Below are 17,173 nucleotides of genomic sequence, written 5' to 3' on the forward strand. Positions count from 1 at the left end.
AGAGCAGGACTCAAGCCTACGCTGGTATAACGGCCCGTCAAACACAGTGTATGGAAAACTCAATCTCTCAGGCTGTGGCAGCTTCCGTAGAAAACGCGCTGGAGAAAGCAATGGAGCGCATTGTGACAAATCTCACCGACTCCCTTGTTCAGGTGCTGTCTTCACAACTATCTCCGTGGCTTCAACTAACCAATAGAGCGAACATTGCGGATCAGGTGTCGGGTCGACCGCGGAATCCATCTATTGAAATATCGACCGCGCAGCCATTGACTAATAACGATTGATCAAAGCCACCAACTTCTGAGAAAGTTGACCACATCTGTGTCTTCGACATAGATGGAATGGAACATCAAGATGTAGATATGGACCCCCGATCTCTTAAACGAACAAGGCCACCGACAGAGAGAAAGTCTAGCTCTCCCACCAACTCCAAGACAAAAAGTACGTTAGAGAGATTCCGACTAATAAGGACATCTTAAAAGAGAGCGTTTTAAACTAAGCAGTCTCTGCTGCTCGAATTTTTTCACCATAGGAACTTCAACAGTAATTCAGTGGAACTATCGTTCCATACTTTCCTGTGCAACATATTTATTATATGTTACTTCTACATATTCTCCACATATTATATTGCAGGAAACTTGGCTTGCTGCTGGTCAGACTTCTCGTTTCAAAAATTTCCGATGTTTTCGATTGGATTGCCTATCCCGAAGCGGTGGTTTAGTTGTTTTTTTTCTCTCATCAAACATCTGCCATAGAGCTACTATCGCATACCGGAGAATGTCCCCAGACTGTGAAATCTTAGCACTGGATCTTAGCACTGGATCTTAGCACTGGTTCTTAGCACTTAGAACTGGAATCTTAGCACTGGTTGCACGCCTTTATCTATATTTAACACGGACTTCCCCGCTGGAGTGCAAGATATCCGTTATCTCGATACCTCTATAGCTTGCAGTCAGAAAAACATCCTACTAGTGGGCGATTTTAATTCTCATCTTGTGTCGTGGGGTTTCCGAACGGACACTTGTGGCAAACGCTTGTGGGCTTGGGTCTTATCAAATCATTTGTCTTGCTTAAATTCGAGAGCACATACTTTTGTTCGGGGTCAGTCGCAATCTGCCCTAGATCTTACTTTTGCTACCTCGAGCGTGTCTGCCACCTCCGGAAAGACTGTTGATGTTGGAACTAACAGTGATCACCTCCCTATAATTTTTGAACTGCTTACCCCGTTAACTAGGTTAGATAGACATGTGCGCACTTTTGTTAATTACGCAAAATTAAAAATATGCGTTAAAATTAGCTTTAAATGCTCAGGAGGACATGGAGAGGGACATCAAAGCAATGAACCTGTGCTCCATTCTAAAGCAATCATCAAAAAAAGCTCAGTTTGTTGTGCAATCTACTAAGGGTGCATCATATATTGTCCCTGGTGGAATTTTGATGGCGAGCGAGATATTATACGTCGAAAAGCTGCGTGGAAAAAACTTCTGTATAACCAATGCCCTGTTAATTAGGCTGATTATACATATATAACTACTACATTTAAAGGAACAGCCTCAACAGATAAGGAGGATTATGATTCCAAGCACTACACTTATATTTCAAAGTCTAGCAATAATAAAGCCCTGTTTAAGTTTCTTCGATCCCGTAAAGTTACACCGGCGCCCGTGTATGTCGAATCTGTCGTTCTATCAACAAAATAATTATTAGAATCACTTGAGCAAATTGCTCAAGGACTTGCGCAACGTTTCAAGCATAAATTGCCGATAGGACTAAAGAAACCTTCCTTGGGAGACGACTTTGTAAAAGTAACAGCGACGGAGCTTCAGGGCACTATTTTAGTTCGTTACCGGTGTCAGCCCCAGGTCCAGATGGCATTACATCTGGAATGCTAAAAGGACCTGCTCAATATAATAAATTTCTCTTTCAAAAATTCACGGGTTCCAAGAGAGTGGATAGCAGCTAAAATGATTCCACTATTGAAGGAAAAAGCAGCTGGACTTGACTTAGACAACGTAAGACCAATTTCTCTTACTTCCAATGTCGTCAAATTAATAGAAACGGTTGTTCACGGCCGTATAACAAATTTTATGCAGGATGATACCCTTCTCAGTCCTCGTCAGATTGGATTTCGTCCCGGCCACACCATATGGTGCGCCCATGTAGATTTCGAGAGCAGCATTAAACTTGCTCGCCGCAAACGAGAGTACGCAGCTTTGGTGACGCTAGATGTAGCAAAAGCATACGACTCTGTAGAATATTGTATTCTATTCGATAAGCTTCAGTCTACGAATTTCCCGAAGTATATAACCGCTTGGATCTATGAATTTATGAGCGATAAAGAGTTCTATTGTTACCAACACGGTATTTCGACGTCTAAACGCAAGCAGACAAGAGGTGTACTACAGGGTTCCGTTCTTTCCCCTATATTATTTAACATTTTGCTAAGTACAATTCCTTTGTCTCCGGAAGTATATGTTTATATTTATTCGAACGATATCGCATATTTTACATCCGCAAATAATATACATTCACTGCACCAGTCGTTGCAGAATTACTTAGGAATGCTGGTGCATATATATGCACTGCACAAGTGCATATATATTTACAATACCGACAGGAAATCATTCAAGTTGACGCAGTTAAGTACCTTGGTGTTATTTACGATGGCAAACTCACCTGGCGCAGTTACATTGATCATATTAAAACAAAGGCAGAACGTGCCGTAGCTTTGCTCCGCCGGCTCAGCCACCGTCACTCTGGACTGCGCAGAGGTACCTTGCTGATTATGTATAAGATGTATGTTCGGCCTGTATTAGAACTCGGCTGTATAATATTTTCCGGTGGTCCCGCCTACAAAATTAAACCTCTCATACTCTTAAAAAGGGAAGCTCTTCGATTATGCTTCGGGCTACCTAGCTAGATTTGTTGCCAACACTGTTTTATATCAGGAAGCCCATATACCCACCCTAGATTGCAGATTCCGCATGCTTACGGTTCAGACATTTAAAAAAAATTATGATTTCTTAAAAAGACGTAAGCAATATGTATTTAACACTCAACCGTCTGAGTTTTTTCAAGTACCGTGGTCGAGATACACAGTCCTCAGAGAATATTTGTGCAAGCGCAGTTACAAAAATTGGATGTGTCCATACGCCAAGTTTGCCATTCAAATGATGCCTTACCAGACCTCCAAATTGAGTTCGAGGACATATTTCCAAGTCATGCTGAACTATTACCAAGCAGACATTTAATGAATATCTTACGCGGCCACCTGCACCAGCTAACCATTGACAATGTAATAGCTATTGACGCTTCTGTGTGCAGTGAGAAGGCATGGGATGGGGATCTTCTCTGAATATCTTCAATGGTCTTGCTCCCTTCGCCTTCCAGACTTCACACCCATATTTCAGGCAGAATTATTAGCGATTATGTTAGCATTACGAAAACTCCCCCAAAATGACCTATTAACTGTTGTGACCGACTCGCTATCCGTATGCGCAGCATTTACTGCATCTTTAAATTCAAGAATTCAACGAACATTTCGTTCGATGGTACCTCCGTACTTAGGGAAAGTATGTTTGCTTTGGTTACGGGGACATCGTGGGTTGCACTTCAAAGAAATGGCTGATTCGCTCGCACGAGCATCCCTCAATGGCCCAATCATATCTGTTTTGCCGACATCAGCTTATGTCACCGCGGCTAGGTACACATACTTTTCTATATCGCAAAACTCTGCAATATCCATGCAAACACCGTCTTCTGAATTCCACCATCTTGGCTTCCCATGGAATAATAATTGGTGTCGATCAAGGCAATTGGAAGTTTCTTTTACAAGATTGAGATGCCGCATACCGCCTCTAAATTATTACTTCACAGGTCTGGTCTCGCTATGTCCCCTCTATGTTCTTTTTGTAGTGCACCTAAATCTATGGAACATTACTTTCTCTCGTACCGCCGCTTTCTAAGACAACGAAATCTCTTAGATAATTTAGTAAACTCGGGCTATCCCTCAACTCACCAACCATTCTTTCTTTTGGGGCGACTTCACTGAAATCCAGCCACAGGGATGCTTTTCTTGCAGTTTACAATTTTATTAGCGAGACAAAAGGATTACCTTGCTGAATTTCTAAAATCATCAATTATTTTGTTACTTCATTTCTTTATGGGCTGTGGGCCTTTGTCAAGCTGCCGTTTACGAGCAGCTTTTACCCACAACCTCCTCCATCATCCCGATGGAAATAAAGATTATTATTATTATTATTATGTTAGCTTATCTTATCCAAATTCTTAACAATATTTTCATTGCACTTCCAAATTACAGTTCTTCAGTCCCACGCTCCACTGTTCAAATCTAGTTTGGCTTTAATTCTAACCATACGGAAAACCGCCTGCTTCTTGGGCAAGCCCCCATAGTGGGTATGCGCCAGTGTTTGGGGAACGAAACGAAATATCCGAGTACGTGGTTTCGACCGCCCCATCGAAGACCGTGAGCATGGCGAGCCAACAGGGAGCCCCCGGACCGTCCAGAGACGAACCCGCGCAGTTCAAGCGCGAAGACCTGCCGTCCGCTTGTCTCCTTCGTGTCAAGCAGGACATCGCGGAGCTCAAGGCCGACCCGCCGCCTGGTGTGTTCATCGCCCCTAGTGAGAGCGACATAACCCGAATCGATGCGATCGTCGTGGGTCCCGCGGATACGCCCTTCGAAGGCGGCTTCTTCCGCTTCCGCATAAAGTGCCCGTCCGACTATCCGATGAAGCCGCCCGACGTGCAATTCTTGACCACAGACGCCGGACGCGTTCAGTTGCACGAACACCTCTACAAGGATGGTCATGTCTGCCTCAGCATCATAGGCACCTGGACTGGGCCGCAGTGGAGTCCGGCGCTGTCCCTGAGCAGCCTGCTCGTCTCCCTGCAGTCGATGCTCTCGGAACTGGACAAATTTGGCCGCATTACCCCGCACGAGTACGGTGGCACCTACCGGCACAATACCGTCAGAATCGCAGTCTGCCATCCGGTTGAAGATTGCCTCCGAGATGATTGGACCTACCCGCCTGCCTTGAGGGACGCCGTGCTGAAGACATTCGCGGAGTCCTGCGCCAGGTTCGAAGACACGCTCAAGGCCGGGCAGCATCTGTACGGAACCCGGTATAGTCCTCCAGGGGGATGCAGGGAGTGCGGGCTCCTTCTGCTGAGGATCCAGGACCTCAAGCTAAAGGTGAAGGACGCAGTTCAAGGGGTGGCTGCGAACGCTCACGAGTAGCCACGTTGGAGGACCGTGATGGTACCGAGATTCTCGTAAAGCCTGTCCGAAGAATGGCTTGTAAATCCGGTTTGGCTCGCAAGCTTCAGGGTTCGCAAGATTGGCCGGATGGCGTCGCGTTTCGGCCATTGCACGAAATAAATTCTTAAATTAATTGTGAAAGAATTGGGAAGACGTTGGGGACCAAACGTCGCCCGAAACCAATTTTTATGATCTGCAACAGAGTTCTGTGTCCGTTCGCTAGCGCTCCATAACAGTGAACATTTAGGTTGCTTTGCAGGCGACTGCCTTCGCCTTTACTCTACTGCGTAAAATTCGTCGCCAATTATTTCGATTATTAGCTCTTGTAGTCTCATCTTATTGCGAGGGTATCATCATCATCATCATCACAACAAAATTAACACTGTTTAACATATCCGCGGTAGTAACGCTAAATTACATATTTAAATATATTTTAGCGTGTCCTTGTACGTACCGGCAAAGTATGCTTCCTTCGTCCTATTTTTGTGTTTTTAGAGGGATCAGTTCATCGGACGTTTGCAAGCAGTACACGGTTATTTTTGTCTAAAATAACAAACGCTAACCCTTTCGAGGTACTACGGTATCTCTCTTTCTCCTTATATAAATTTAAGCGTGTGCGAACGTTCGGAATTTCGAATACGAATCGAATACTCTGTGGTATCCGGCTCGTATTCGAGAATTCACTGTTAGAAGTTCTTGAATAATCGTTTATCTCTCTCTGACACACACCTCCTTTACCACAGATAATTCTTCCTGTTTTCCTTGGCTTCATTGCCTGTTGGCTTTATAAGGCTGTCACTATATATATATATATATATATATATATATATATATATATATATATATATATATATATATATATATATATATATATATATATAGGCGACCTTGGCCAAACCGTGCCGTGACGAAAAATGGCCGACGCTGCAAAGAATAAAATCACATCAACAGATGCTCGGATTTACGTCAGATTTCTCGGGGAGAGGTTCCTGTAAATAACGTAAATTAGTGGCTTCGAAAAGAACATTCGTTACATTTCGGTCTGGGTGGGAATCGAGCCCAGGCCGTCGGGATGCGAGATGAGCACGCTTCCCTGAACCCACGGCTGCTCAACGGTTCTTGTGCCTAGTGCGTGGCTGGTTGCACACGTCCAACGTGGCATTGACACGTCACGTGGTCACAGAGACGCACTCGTGCCACTGCTCGCGCGTTCGTCGTCGTCGTCTTTCACCGCTGGCTCCGATGCCAATCATCATGCTAGCGTTCCCATACTGCTCCTCCCTCTGCGAAGGCGCTGACGGCACTGTCCCACTACCAGTAGGTGCGGCGATTTCGGTTAGAGTGTCTCGATGTCCTCCTCGCCTGCCGCTCCGTTCAGAGTGGAGACAACCGCGGCATCTACGACGGCATTGGTTAGGCGAATGACGGATACACATGAGAGCCGGCAATGCGTCCCTACGGTATCCGCCATTCGCGTGCCTAACACCGTAGAGAGAGAGAGTTTGTAAGGAAGAGGCGCTATTAAAACCACGACGTAGGAGACGCCACTGTTGTCTCCACTCTATACGGAGCGGCGGGCGAGGAGGACATGGCGGCACTAATTTCGGTATGTTCTGTCGTGCGCACCGATGGACAGTGGCTACAATTCGTAAATGTATCTTAATCGTGACAAAAAGTGTGCCAAGTGCGCAACCAGGCTTTCGTTCTAACGTTTTACAGACGTGTAACACTTGCGTAATTTGGTTTGCTAGATCCAGACCTGGGAGTGTTAGCCAGCCCCACTCAGAGCCATTACAATATATATATATATATATATATATATATATATATATATATATATAAAGAGAGAGAGAGAAGAAATGGGGTTAACCGAGGAGTCCGATTTTTATTATTTATTTATTCATACTGGTCGATCCTATCAGGGATCATAGCAGGAAGGACATACATAGTTATTTTGCAATGTAACAATAATAATTAGAGCAACATTAAGATTACAGATAATAGACATGCAAAGGCAAACAATATAGTAGGCAGAAAAATAACGTAATAGATTGTAATAATGTTAAGAAAAAATTAAGAGGTAAATTCCGAGATTTCTTTCTCTCGCAATTCACGCATGGGCAAAGGGTCGGGCCAATGCGAGAAGGAAGTTCTCGTTTCCCGTGCTCGCCGAGTCTCCGTGCCTACAGTTTCCGTAGACAATAGCGCGAGACGTTTCTTCTAAGAATTGTGAGAAAAAAAACAAAACAACAACAACAACAACAACAAAAAAAACGTTGTGGTCTACACAGAGCCTCCGAGACCGCGCGCGCGCGCGATCTCAGAGGCCATCGTCTACAACGTGTGTGACGAACGTGTGCGATAGGACACGAGGTTTTGCGGCTACTCCTGTTCAGCCATTTGTGTCTATGCGCAGTCTCACGCAATGACGCAGAAGTGGCTTGAGCACGTCTGTCATGAGGTGCACGTGCTGCTGTCGCAAACGAAAGACGGTTACAGCGAATACACGAGATTCTATTCTTACCACTTATACATCCATCTATTTCTTCATAATTATCATTATCAGCGGCCTATTTTATGTACATATCAGGACGATTTGTGATCTCCAATTACCCCTTTCCTGTACCAACCGATTCCGACTAGAGCCCGCGAACTTCACAATTTCATCGCCACACCTAGTCTTCTGCCATCCTCGACTGCGCTTACGTTCTCTTGGCACCCGTTCTGTAACCCTACACTCTAAAAAAAGTTTGCACCCTTTGGAGTGTATATCTGCCACACAACGATAATCGTCATCTGCCTTGATGCGTTTCCTTTCTTTAACGCTGTGAGCCCGATACTTCCCAGTAACGAACGGCATGCGCGTTATCAGCATGACATAGCATTCCCGACAGGAAAGTAGCGGGCGCGGCGTTTTCAAGAAAGGAAACGCATCAAGACAGATGACGATTATTGTTGTTTGGCAGATATACACCCCAAAGGGTGCAAACTTTCTTTATAGTGTAATGGTCCACATGTTATCCAACCTACGTTGTGCATGACCTGCCCAGCTCCATTTTATTCTTTTGATGTGAATTAGAATATAGACTATCCTCGTTTGCTCTCTGATCCAAACCGCTCTCTTTCTGTGTCTTAACGTTACGCCTAACATTCTTCGTTCCATCGCTCTTTCCGCGGGCCTTAACTTGTTCTCAAGCTTCTTATCCTGTTTTACTTTAATTGTACCCCCCGCTTCTTGGCCGATTGCCCAAGGTGGGTACTACGTGCCAGCTAGGTGATGGAAATCATTATCATCAACACGAGAGGGACCCCGCATCGGCACAGGTAAATGTGTGAACAGAAAAGAACCACCTGATTAACAGCAAATTCCTAATATACCACCCAAACCATGGCCAATCCCCCGCCGTGGGTATGCGCCATCGTAGAAGCAAATCCAATCCAGTTCAATCCAGTTGCGACGTGGCGCGAGGAGGGAACGTAGAAGCGGCGCCATTGTGAGAACAAGCCAGGAGAAGAGGGCGACAGCGGCAGAAGCAGCAGCCTGTCGGATGATGGGTCCGGGCCCCTGCGTATGCCTAGTGCTCCTTAGCCTACGGCTCAACGTCTCAAGCTGGTGCACATCTGCAGGGCGCCCAGCGGAGCACCGACCGCAGTCTCTATGGTCTTGGCCGACCTTCCTGGCCTACGCTTCTACCAAGTCCTGCCACGTCATCTGGCCGCTCGTCTCCAGCTATATGGATGCCGCTGCCCACTGCACGCCTAACCACTCCGGCCATAGAACTCCGACACTCCACATACAGTACCGTGGTGATGTGTGAACATTGATTTTTTATATAGTTGTGTAATTTGTGGATGTGGTTTTGACTTCATAGCAAAGGGTGTCTGTTTTGCGTTACGTTTATGTGTGATAGTCTTTGAGGGCTTACAACGTGTGTGTGTGTGTGTGTGTGTGTGTGTGTGTGTGTGTGTGTGTGTGTGTGTGTGTGTGTGTGTGCGTGTGCGCGTGTGCGCGTGTGCGCGTGTGCGACAGAGAGCGTATGGTTCGTCTTCATGTCCTAAGTCTGTTCGCACTGAACACGTTTAAGAACCCGCTACGGCGGATTGGTCCGCGCCGTGACGTCTAAATATTTGCCTTTGTACGTACGCCAATAACAGGTGGGACGTGCTGTGTCACGGATTCACGCGTCGCCCCCAAACTGCAGGCGTGAAGTGCGTGCGACAAACCAAGGTCTGCGCCGACATTTTCTTGGTGTGTAGCACTATTATATAGCTGGGCCTATGACTGTAAGTAAAGCCAATCCCGATCTCCCTTCATTGTTGCAGGGCTGCAGGTCACATCGGTCTCAATCGATCCTCTGAATGGTACCTCGCACTGGAACAACGCGCTACGCAGAAGTTACGGTGCCTTTACCTTTGTCATTGTTTTTTTCCTACGTTTCTCTCGGTTCGCTCTGTCGCAACCATGTCAGCTTTTTTTCCAATGCAGACGTTCTCGTAAGTACATAAGAGCTCGACTTGCTCCGATACTCGATTTCCAGCACGACTTTTCCTGTTCCATCGTTGAGCTCTGGCTCGGTGCCGTCTACTTCACAATTAACTGAAGAGGATGTGTCCTCGAAAATTAAATAGTATAGTGGCAGAACGGTACTCTATGTGTCATAGTTTTTCTTTCTTTAACTTGCAGATTGTGCTTTCAAGCCGCACCAAAGGACATAGCAGTACTGGCCGCACAGTTTGTGACTTGAAAACGCCATCTCGCAAGTTAAACAAAATACTGGCAGAACGGTATTTCGTCGCGAAAGCTCTTTTAACTTGAGGAGCAGTGGCTCTCGAACTAAGTTTTCTACTGGCTATTCCGTCGCACGTTTGTATTATTTAGCGAGAGAGCTGCTGGCTCTCTCAAGTTAAACTAAACGGTCGCAGAACGGTGTACTATATGTATTGTACGCACATGCACCGCTTTTATATAGCTTATCGTGCACTAGGCTCCGTCTAATTTCATGTCACCGAATCGTCGTTCCGATTCAACAACGGACGCCGGCCTACATTTTAGACCGGGAGTCGCAGCTTGCCAGGTCCTCCATCGGCAGGAAGCGACCTCTGTCCGCGGTCTCCCGAACTAACGCGTGCGGGCCAGCCTTTCTGTGGTCGCCTTGGGGCCACAAGCCGTCGCTTCCAGGTACAAATGAAGGATTTATAGGATGTCTCCGCACTCTGTTGCAGGAGGCGAAGCGGACGAGGTTTCCCACGACGAGTCACATAAGAAACACCACGAGTGTCATTGGTCCTACGATGGAGTAGAAGGTACTTTATCCTTGCGTGGTTAGATATAATGGACACGTACTTACGCACATTTTCGAAGCTGCAGACGGTAGCTACGTGCTCGCGCGCTAATTGATTGCACTTAACGAGTATAAAGTAGGAAATGACAAAATGAAAAGAAAACAAATACATATATCCTGCCTGAAGTATCCTTGCTGCTCCTTAAAGGGACACTAAAGGTTAATATTAAGTCAACGTGGACTGTTGAAATACGACCCCAGAAACCTAGAAACGCTTGTTTCATGCGAAGAAGAGGCTTATTTTAAGAGAAAATGCATTCTGAAGTGTCCGCGTCCCTCTAGCGCAGTTCAAATCGTCCGCCCTCCGATCGAGGAGTGGTGACGTCATGGTCTCAAAGTGACGCTGCGCCGTCGGTGAGTAAAACGGTACCCGCAGACGGCGCTACGCCTTATCTGCGCAAAACGCAAACGCGCGGCCAGGAACAGAGCCAAGACAGAGCCGACAGCAGCGCGAAAGCGGAACTATGGCGGCTAGCGGAAGTGAAAGCGCGCGATGATAGCTGGTTCTTTATTTTATGACGCCAACTTTGACGCTCGTTGCAATGGACGAGCCTGACAACGACACATTGGCTCGCGATGCTGGGCTCGACTTCAGCTATTTAAGCACTGATGAACATGACCTGCTGCTGATGGCTCGCGCTGCCGGCGTCGTTGCGTACTACTACGACGGCAACTGCATGTCATGGCTGTACATATTCGCACATTTGTGCCGCACTCACCGCCCCGTCTTCGACCTGCAGTTCTTGCGCTTCGGATTATGCAGGCAAGGCCGACGGAACAGCTCTACGGTAAAGCATTGCTTTGAAAGGCACTCCACATGACTTCAGTAAGTCGGCGTTGAACTCGTAATCCTCTGGACGAAAGTGCAGCGAGCACACTATGCGATTTTTCGGCTCTTTGCCAACGCGCTGTGGCAGAGGTACGGCACTTAACCACTTCGAATGAAGATGTTCACTCGTTGGCACACAGTGATAAGTAACGTTGGATTCGCTGCTGCAACTGCACTTGGCCAAGTTCCGCGGAATGTTCGGGCAGCCCACATCACATGGACGTGGCATTCTCGCTGCCTGTTCCAAATGCAAGTTTCGCGAGCCAGCAGGACCACCGCAGCACGACGCGATCAAGAAACAACTGAAACTCCAAAGCGCGCGCGGCGCAAAGTCGAGCGCGCAGAGTCGAGCGCGCAGAGTCGAGCGAAAACGAAACCTTTCGACCACCCATACTACTGAAGGTAACGTCAAAATGTTATTTTTTCTTAGAATTGAATAGAAGTTGGCAAGTAGCATTTTCTTCCGTCTTATAATCTAATGAAATGATCTTTTTAATACGAGTAGTTGAGTACTAGTGACATAAATTATGATGAGGAGTACCTTCGTCATCGGGCTAGTACCGGAATGTCGATGGGGGGGGGGGGGGGGGTCTCAAATTGTGTCATCCATTTACCTCAATTTCTCGGTTGTTAAAGCTCTGTTCGCGATTATATTGACGCCTTAAACGTTCTAGAGCGTTGCTTTATCGCTTTAACTTGACTTCATAGTAACCTTTAGTGTCCCTTTAAGTACCTGCTGAAATACCTGAAATACTTCTCGTGCACTTGCTGTCGTCGATAGTGGAAATCTTGGCGCAGTTCACTTCCACGCGTGTTAATTTCTTCGCACTCCTCTTTCGCCACTGAATGCTTGACGGTTAGATTACTATTCCATCCACGTGTAGGAAACGCGCGTGTCTTCGCTTGTCGACGAGGATCTCGTTATGCCGATCACGTGTGCGCGTGACGGTGTGCACTTTTGTTGTGCGCGCTTTCGCAGGGCCCAAACCGGACAACTGGGGCGACCTGGTCTTCTGCATGCCTGGAAGCGTATGCGCCACGGGCTCCGTTCAGTCGCCCATCGAGATACCTTCGGGTCTCATTGAGGAAAGCGCGAACCTCAAGCTGGAAAACTACCAGAGAGAGTTCGTGAAGTTCGACGTAGACGTGGACGGTCACGCGAGTGAGTTTTCGTTGAAGCACGACGTACGCCATGTTGGTGTAGTTTTAAGCCTGTAGTCTATTCGTGGTAAGGTCTGTAGATAAGTTTCGGGGTAGCGCTAACCTCGTTACCCCGCTCCCCTTCACCTGTAATCCTCCTCCTACACGGAGCGCCGCTAGTGCACGAAAAAGAGGTTCCAAATGTGCCAACACGCATGCTAAACAAATAGCTTCTAGTTTGTGTCGCACTTCATTATAGTGATTGATACACGCTTTCTAATTGTTTTCCGTGCAATCAGTCCTTACTTATGCGTGTGATGGCATAAACCATGCTATGTAAAAGAAGCCTTAGAACCTTGCAAAAGAAGATAAATAAAAATCGAAGAATGAAGAAATAAACACCACCGCTAACCGGCCGAAATACCATGTGACCAATCACGCACGGGCTATGTTGGAAGAGCGCGAGCACATATGAGGAGTACGGCGACTAGATGATGATGATGATAGCAACTTTATTGTACCGCCGGATAAGGAGGCCCTTACTCCCCGTGCCCGGCACACAGGCCTTGGGAACGGGGGATGAAAGAATGGTGCTACCTTGAGTCAAGGTCACCTAGCTAGGGTCCTTGATTAGTGGCAGTGTTCCTGCATACGGTTCCTAACTGGTGGCAGAGCAACTCGTGGTGGAGCAAGGGGAGCCTTTGCAGTAACTCTAATCGCGTGGCGCTGGCGGGTGACATCTTGCATGGTATATTTCTGCTAAAAAAGCCTTTGTTTCTTCTTCGTGCTTGAACGTCTGCTGAACTTAATGCGCGCGGTTCTTACAGTAGTCTTCAGACGCTGGCCGTGTTAAACCTGCTGAACTTAGTGCGTGCGCTTTTTACAGTAGTCTTTAGACGCTGGTCGTGTTAAACAGCCGTGCTTCTCGTAATGGAGTTGCTTTAGCTAGTCCGTGGCAGACTGAGGAGCCATTTCTTCCTTGTCTCCTCGTGTGTGTCTGTCCCGACGTGGGGGCGGCCTGCTGCGCGCTAACGCACGCCCTAAGGGACCACAGCAAAGTTCATCCTTCCATCCATCCATCCTCGTGTCCATCAAGGCGCGTGCGACCTTTGAAGGCGCCCCCTTCCTGTAGTGGCGCACCTGGACGACTTACCACATGTCTTTGAATTTTGGTTGCTGACTTCAGTCAGGGTATGCGAGAGATTCGTTGGGATATCTACACAATGGCCAACTAGGCTGGCGTCTTTAGCAATGCCGAAGGGTTGCACGGCTGACCTAATGCACCGCCTTTGCTCTCATCACCATCACCATCACTAATAACTTGCTCCCCAATTTTGAGGAACTCGTGATGAACCTGCCTAGGGCTAAGCTCTTGGCTTGGCTTTTTCTCCGAGGATATTCGGCTGGAATGCTCAGAGAAGATATTTTTCAGACTTTTAGCTTTCTGCAATGAAAGGTGCGCACGTACGTCATCGTCTAAAACAGGGAAAAAAAAGAAAGAGGCTATGGCAGATACAATTCTATCCCTGCCAAAGTTGAAATGTCGGAGCCTAGCGGACCTTTCTTTCGTATTTGTGCCACTCCAGACTAATACCTGCTTGGCAGTTTCTGGCCAACCTGTCTTATATTTTGCTTCGGAAACCGCAGCCCTGGTGGTCATCAAGGAAGGCGGCGCGGCTCCGTCTGTGGAAAGCGTAGACGTGCTCGGCCAAGGCAAATTTGTGCTGCAACAGTTTCACTTCCACCTCGGCTCCAACGACAGCCAGGGAGCGGAACACAAGATCGACGACGCTGGGCACGGCTTTCCCATGGAGGTGCGAGACTTCGAAACACCCGTGGCGTTTGCTTTTTAAGACAAAAAAACTTTCTCAAAGGAACGCTAAAGACAAATATTAAGTCAAGCTTAAGTGCTAGAAGATTGCCCGAGAACGTTTAAGGCGCCAGTATTATTGAGAACAGAGCTTTAGTAATCGAGAAATTGAGGTCCTTGCAAACACACATGACTTAATTAAGCAAGGTTGATGCGCGGTGTTATAGATACTTCAGCTATTTGTCGCTAGGCAAAATTGCCAGAACACGATTAGAGACAACTCACTCGCGAATCAACTCACTGAGATTTACTCAGTGATTTACTCAGCGTCTGAGAGAGCGCCGCGGTCATCCGAGGAAGCATGCAAGTCTGCAGGCGTGTCGAAGTGATTCCGAGTGGGCGCTAATCTGTCTGAGCGAATCAAGGCGATTCCGCGTTGGTGAATCTCTGTGAGCGAGTCGAGGCAACCGCGCACCGAATGCGGGGCGGGCCACTCACGCTCTCCCGTCGCCTCTTCCGGCAGGTCCACTTCGTTCACGCCAAGGAAGGCAAAAGCAGCCTGAATGAGGCCCTCAAGGAGCCCGGCAATGTACTCGTTCTGGCTGTCCTGTTACAGGTTTGTCTTAGTATAAGTAGAGCGGCACATAGCCTATATAGCTCGCTTATAACCGGCCCTCACTTATAGCGATCTCTTAACGCTAAGGGCTGTTCGTGAGCCAATAAATTTTAGCACTGCGGGAGACTGCTCGCTTGCAACGACCTGTTCGCCGTACCAGTTCGGTTAGAACGCAGTGGTTTGCAGTGCTCATTTTGGTATAACTGCTACGGCGCACAGAAACTCTTGTATTTGCAACTTTCACAGATGGTGGCGGCGTCCCGCGGTCTGTTCTTGAACCAGAAACGCGGTGATTGGCCTCCGTGGAATAAGCAAGTGCTGTTTTTTCGGGCTTAGGAATAAGTACGGGCGAATTGCCCATTAACGCCTTACCCATGTAGAAGTGGGGTGATCTTTCGAGAAAGAGATAACGTTTCGCGCACTAAATTGTCAAAAAAGAAGAGAGTCGTCAAAAATTAAGAGGGATAGAAAGGGAGCTGCGTGCGGCCACTTTACGGAGTGCGCCTCGATTTAATGCATCGCCATATGTCCGCGTTTAGTATGCCCGTCGGATTATTCCGAGACTCTAGTACCTGCAAAGGAAGCCAACCGTGATATCCCCAGCAGTCATTGTATCCCCGTATTATTGTCGTCTCTGCACATTGTATTATCTTTCTTTGCATTCCTCAAAGACTGAAATACAGTAGAATTGAAAGGGGAGACATTTCTTTTAAAATGGCTGTTTGGTTATCCACTGATAACCAACAGCGCCGCGGATGACTTTCATGTTTGCGCGGTCTGTAGTTGGTAGAACGGCGTGTTCTAGCAACTACGAAGCGGTATTCAGGGCCGTTGCGATTTCCAAGCTCACTTACCTTGTGTGCTGGACTTTGCACTACAGAATGCTCGTATATAGAGCTTCAGTCCGTCGACGAATGCCCGTTAATGAATTTTCGCACCGCTCTATACATAATATAAAGCCGCTCTTGGTTAGCAGACTATACCTTTGCATGCGTCTTATACACGTGCTTGATTGCCGATTAGTGGCATCATCGCTTTTAGCGTGTACGCTAAAGGGTTTGATACAAGTGCTCATATAGGTGCTGCGCATGGATATATAAGGCGCATGCGTAGGATAACCGCTTTAGATTGATGTAGGCCGGACACCCAGCCGTCCGCGAGAATTTAGTTGACTATCTCATGTAGCTGCAGCGGCGACGCTCGGTATTTAAATATTTAAGAATTAAACACGTTACCCAAATGTGTCTTTGGTATATAGAGAAATGGGCGCCGCTCAGACGCGTTGCACGAATAAAGGCTCAGTATAGGATCTCACGCAGTCGCACGTTCAAGAACACGTTGACTGCCATTTTCAGGAAGGGGGCACGATAGGGGTGGGAAGAGAGACTGCTCGGCTCGTTATGAACATAATCTATGTACACATATACAGAAAGAGGCGTCTGCTACAGCCTATGCGTGTACGCCTCCAGGTTACGACAGGACATTTGCAACTGACTAGGGGAAATTCGGACTGACCAGTGGAAATTTAGCGCAGCCGGTATCGCCAACAGCATCTCCAAATTACTCCATCTTCTGCAGGTGGAAGACAAACCCGCGGACAATAAAACGGACGCTGCGCTCCAAGCCATTATCGACAAGATTGGCGTCGCCACCGACTCCGCCAAGGTACACACGGAACGCTTATCCGGAGCTGGTATTTAAAGAGGCGACAGGTGGATCCGGACTTGGATTGGATGCGTCCACAATCGTCGTCTTGGGTATCTCGCGACGCGTTCAGTGCAAGTGGTTCGCATCGGCCTTATACGCATATACGCTGTACTGTGCTTTTAGGCGGTGACTGTTTTTCACTGGGTTATGGCTGGTATATCACTGCCGTTATCACTGCTCTCACCGTTAGTACGTTGTGCCAATATACAGCGTGTGTTTCAGTACGATTTCCAAAATTTTGGTATTGCAGGTTCTGCGTGTAATTCGATAGTGAAAAGGATAGCAAATTTCTCTTCGCAAAATAGTATATGAAAATGAATTGCTCTGCAGGACAGCGAACAATATTGCACCGCTTGCATTAGTGCAGCGCGGTCGTGCTTTCTTTTTTCATTCTTTTTTTTTAAAGGCTTGTCCAACATATTTCGTTGCATCTTGTATAATTCTCGCT

General features: G+C 47.2%; 2 protein-coding genes across 2 annotated transcripts in view; both read left to right on the top strand.

Moving 5' to 3' along the window:
* The first annotated feature begins 4,492 nt into the window (after positions 1-4,492).
* LOC126518298 (ubiquitin-conjugating enzyme E2 Z-like) lies at positions 4,493-5,260 on the top strand. The gene has a single exon (XM_050168141.2). It carries the CDS (start codon positions 4,493-4,495, stop codon positions 5,258-5,260), a length of 768 nt encoding a protein of 255 aa, XP_050024098.2.
* A 3,492-nt stretch (positions 5,261-8,752) lies between these two features.
* The window catches only part of LOC126518300 (uncharacterized), a 63,225-nt gene continuing 54,804 nt past the window's right edge, over positions 8,753-17,173 (top strand). The window contains exons 1-9 of the mRNA XM_072285222.1: positions 8,753-8,850; positions 8,909-9,088; positions 9,437-9,530; positions 9,605-9,682; positions 10,505-10,585; positions 12,432-12,614; positions 14,240-14,406; positions 14,926-15,018; positions 16,597-16,683. Coding sequence (XP_072141323.1) covers positions 8,830-8,850; positions 8,909-9,088; positions 9,437-9,530; positions 9,605-9,682; positions 10,505-10,585; positions 12,432-12,614; positions 14,240-14,406; positions 14,926-15,018; positions 16,597-16,683 — 984 coding nt within the window. The 5' untranslated portion in view covers positions 8,753-8,829. The remainder of the gene's footprint in view (positions 8,851-8,908; positions 9,089-9,436; positions 9,531-9,604; positions 9,683-10,504; positions 10,586-12,431; positions 12,615-14,239; positions 14,407-14,925; positions 15,019-16,596; positions 16,684-17,173) is intronic.

The sequence above is a fragment of the Dermacentor andersoni genome, chromosome 11 (genome assembly GCF_023375885.2).
Source record: "Dermacentor andersoni chromosome 11, qqDerAnde1_hic_scaffold, whole genome shotgun sequence".
Classification (NCBI taxonomy): Eukaryota; Metazoa; Arthropoda; class Arachnida; order Ixodida; family Ixodidae; genus Dermacentor; species Dermacentor andersoni.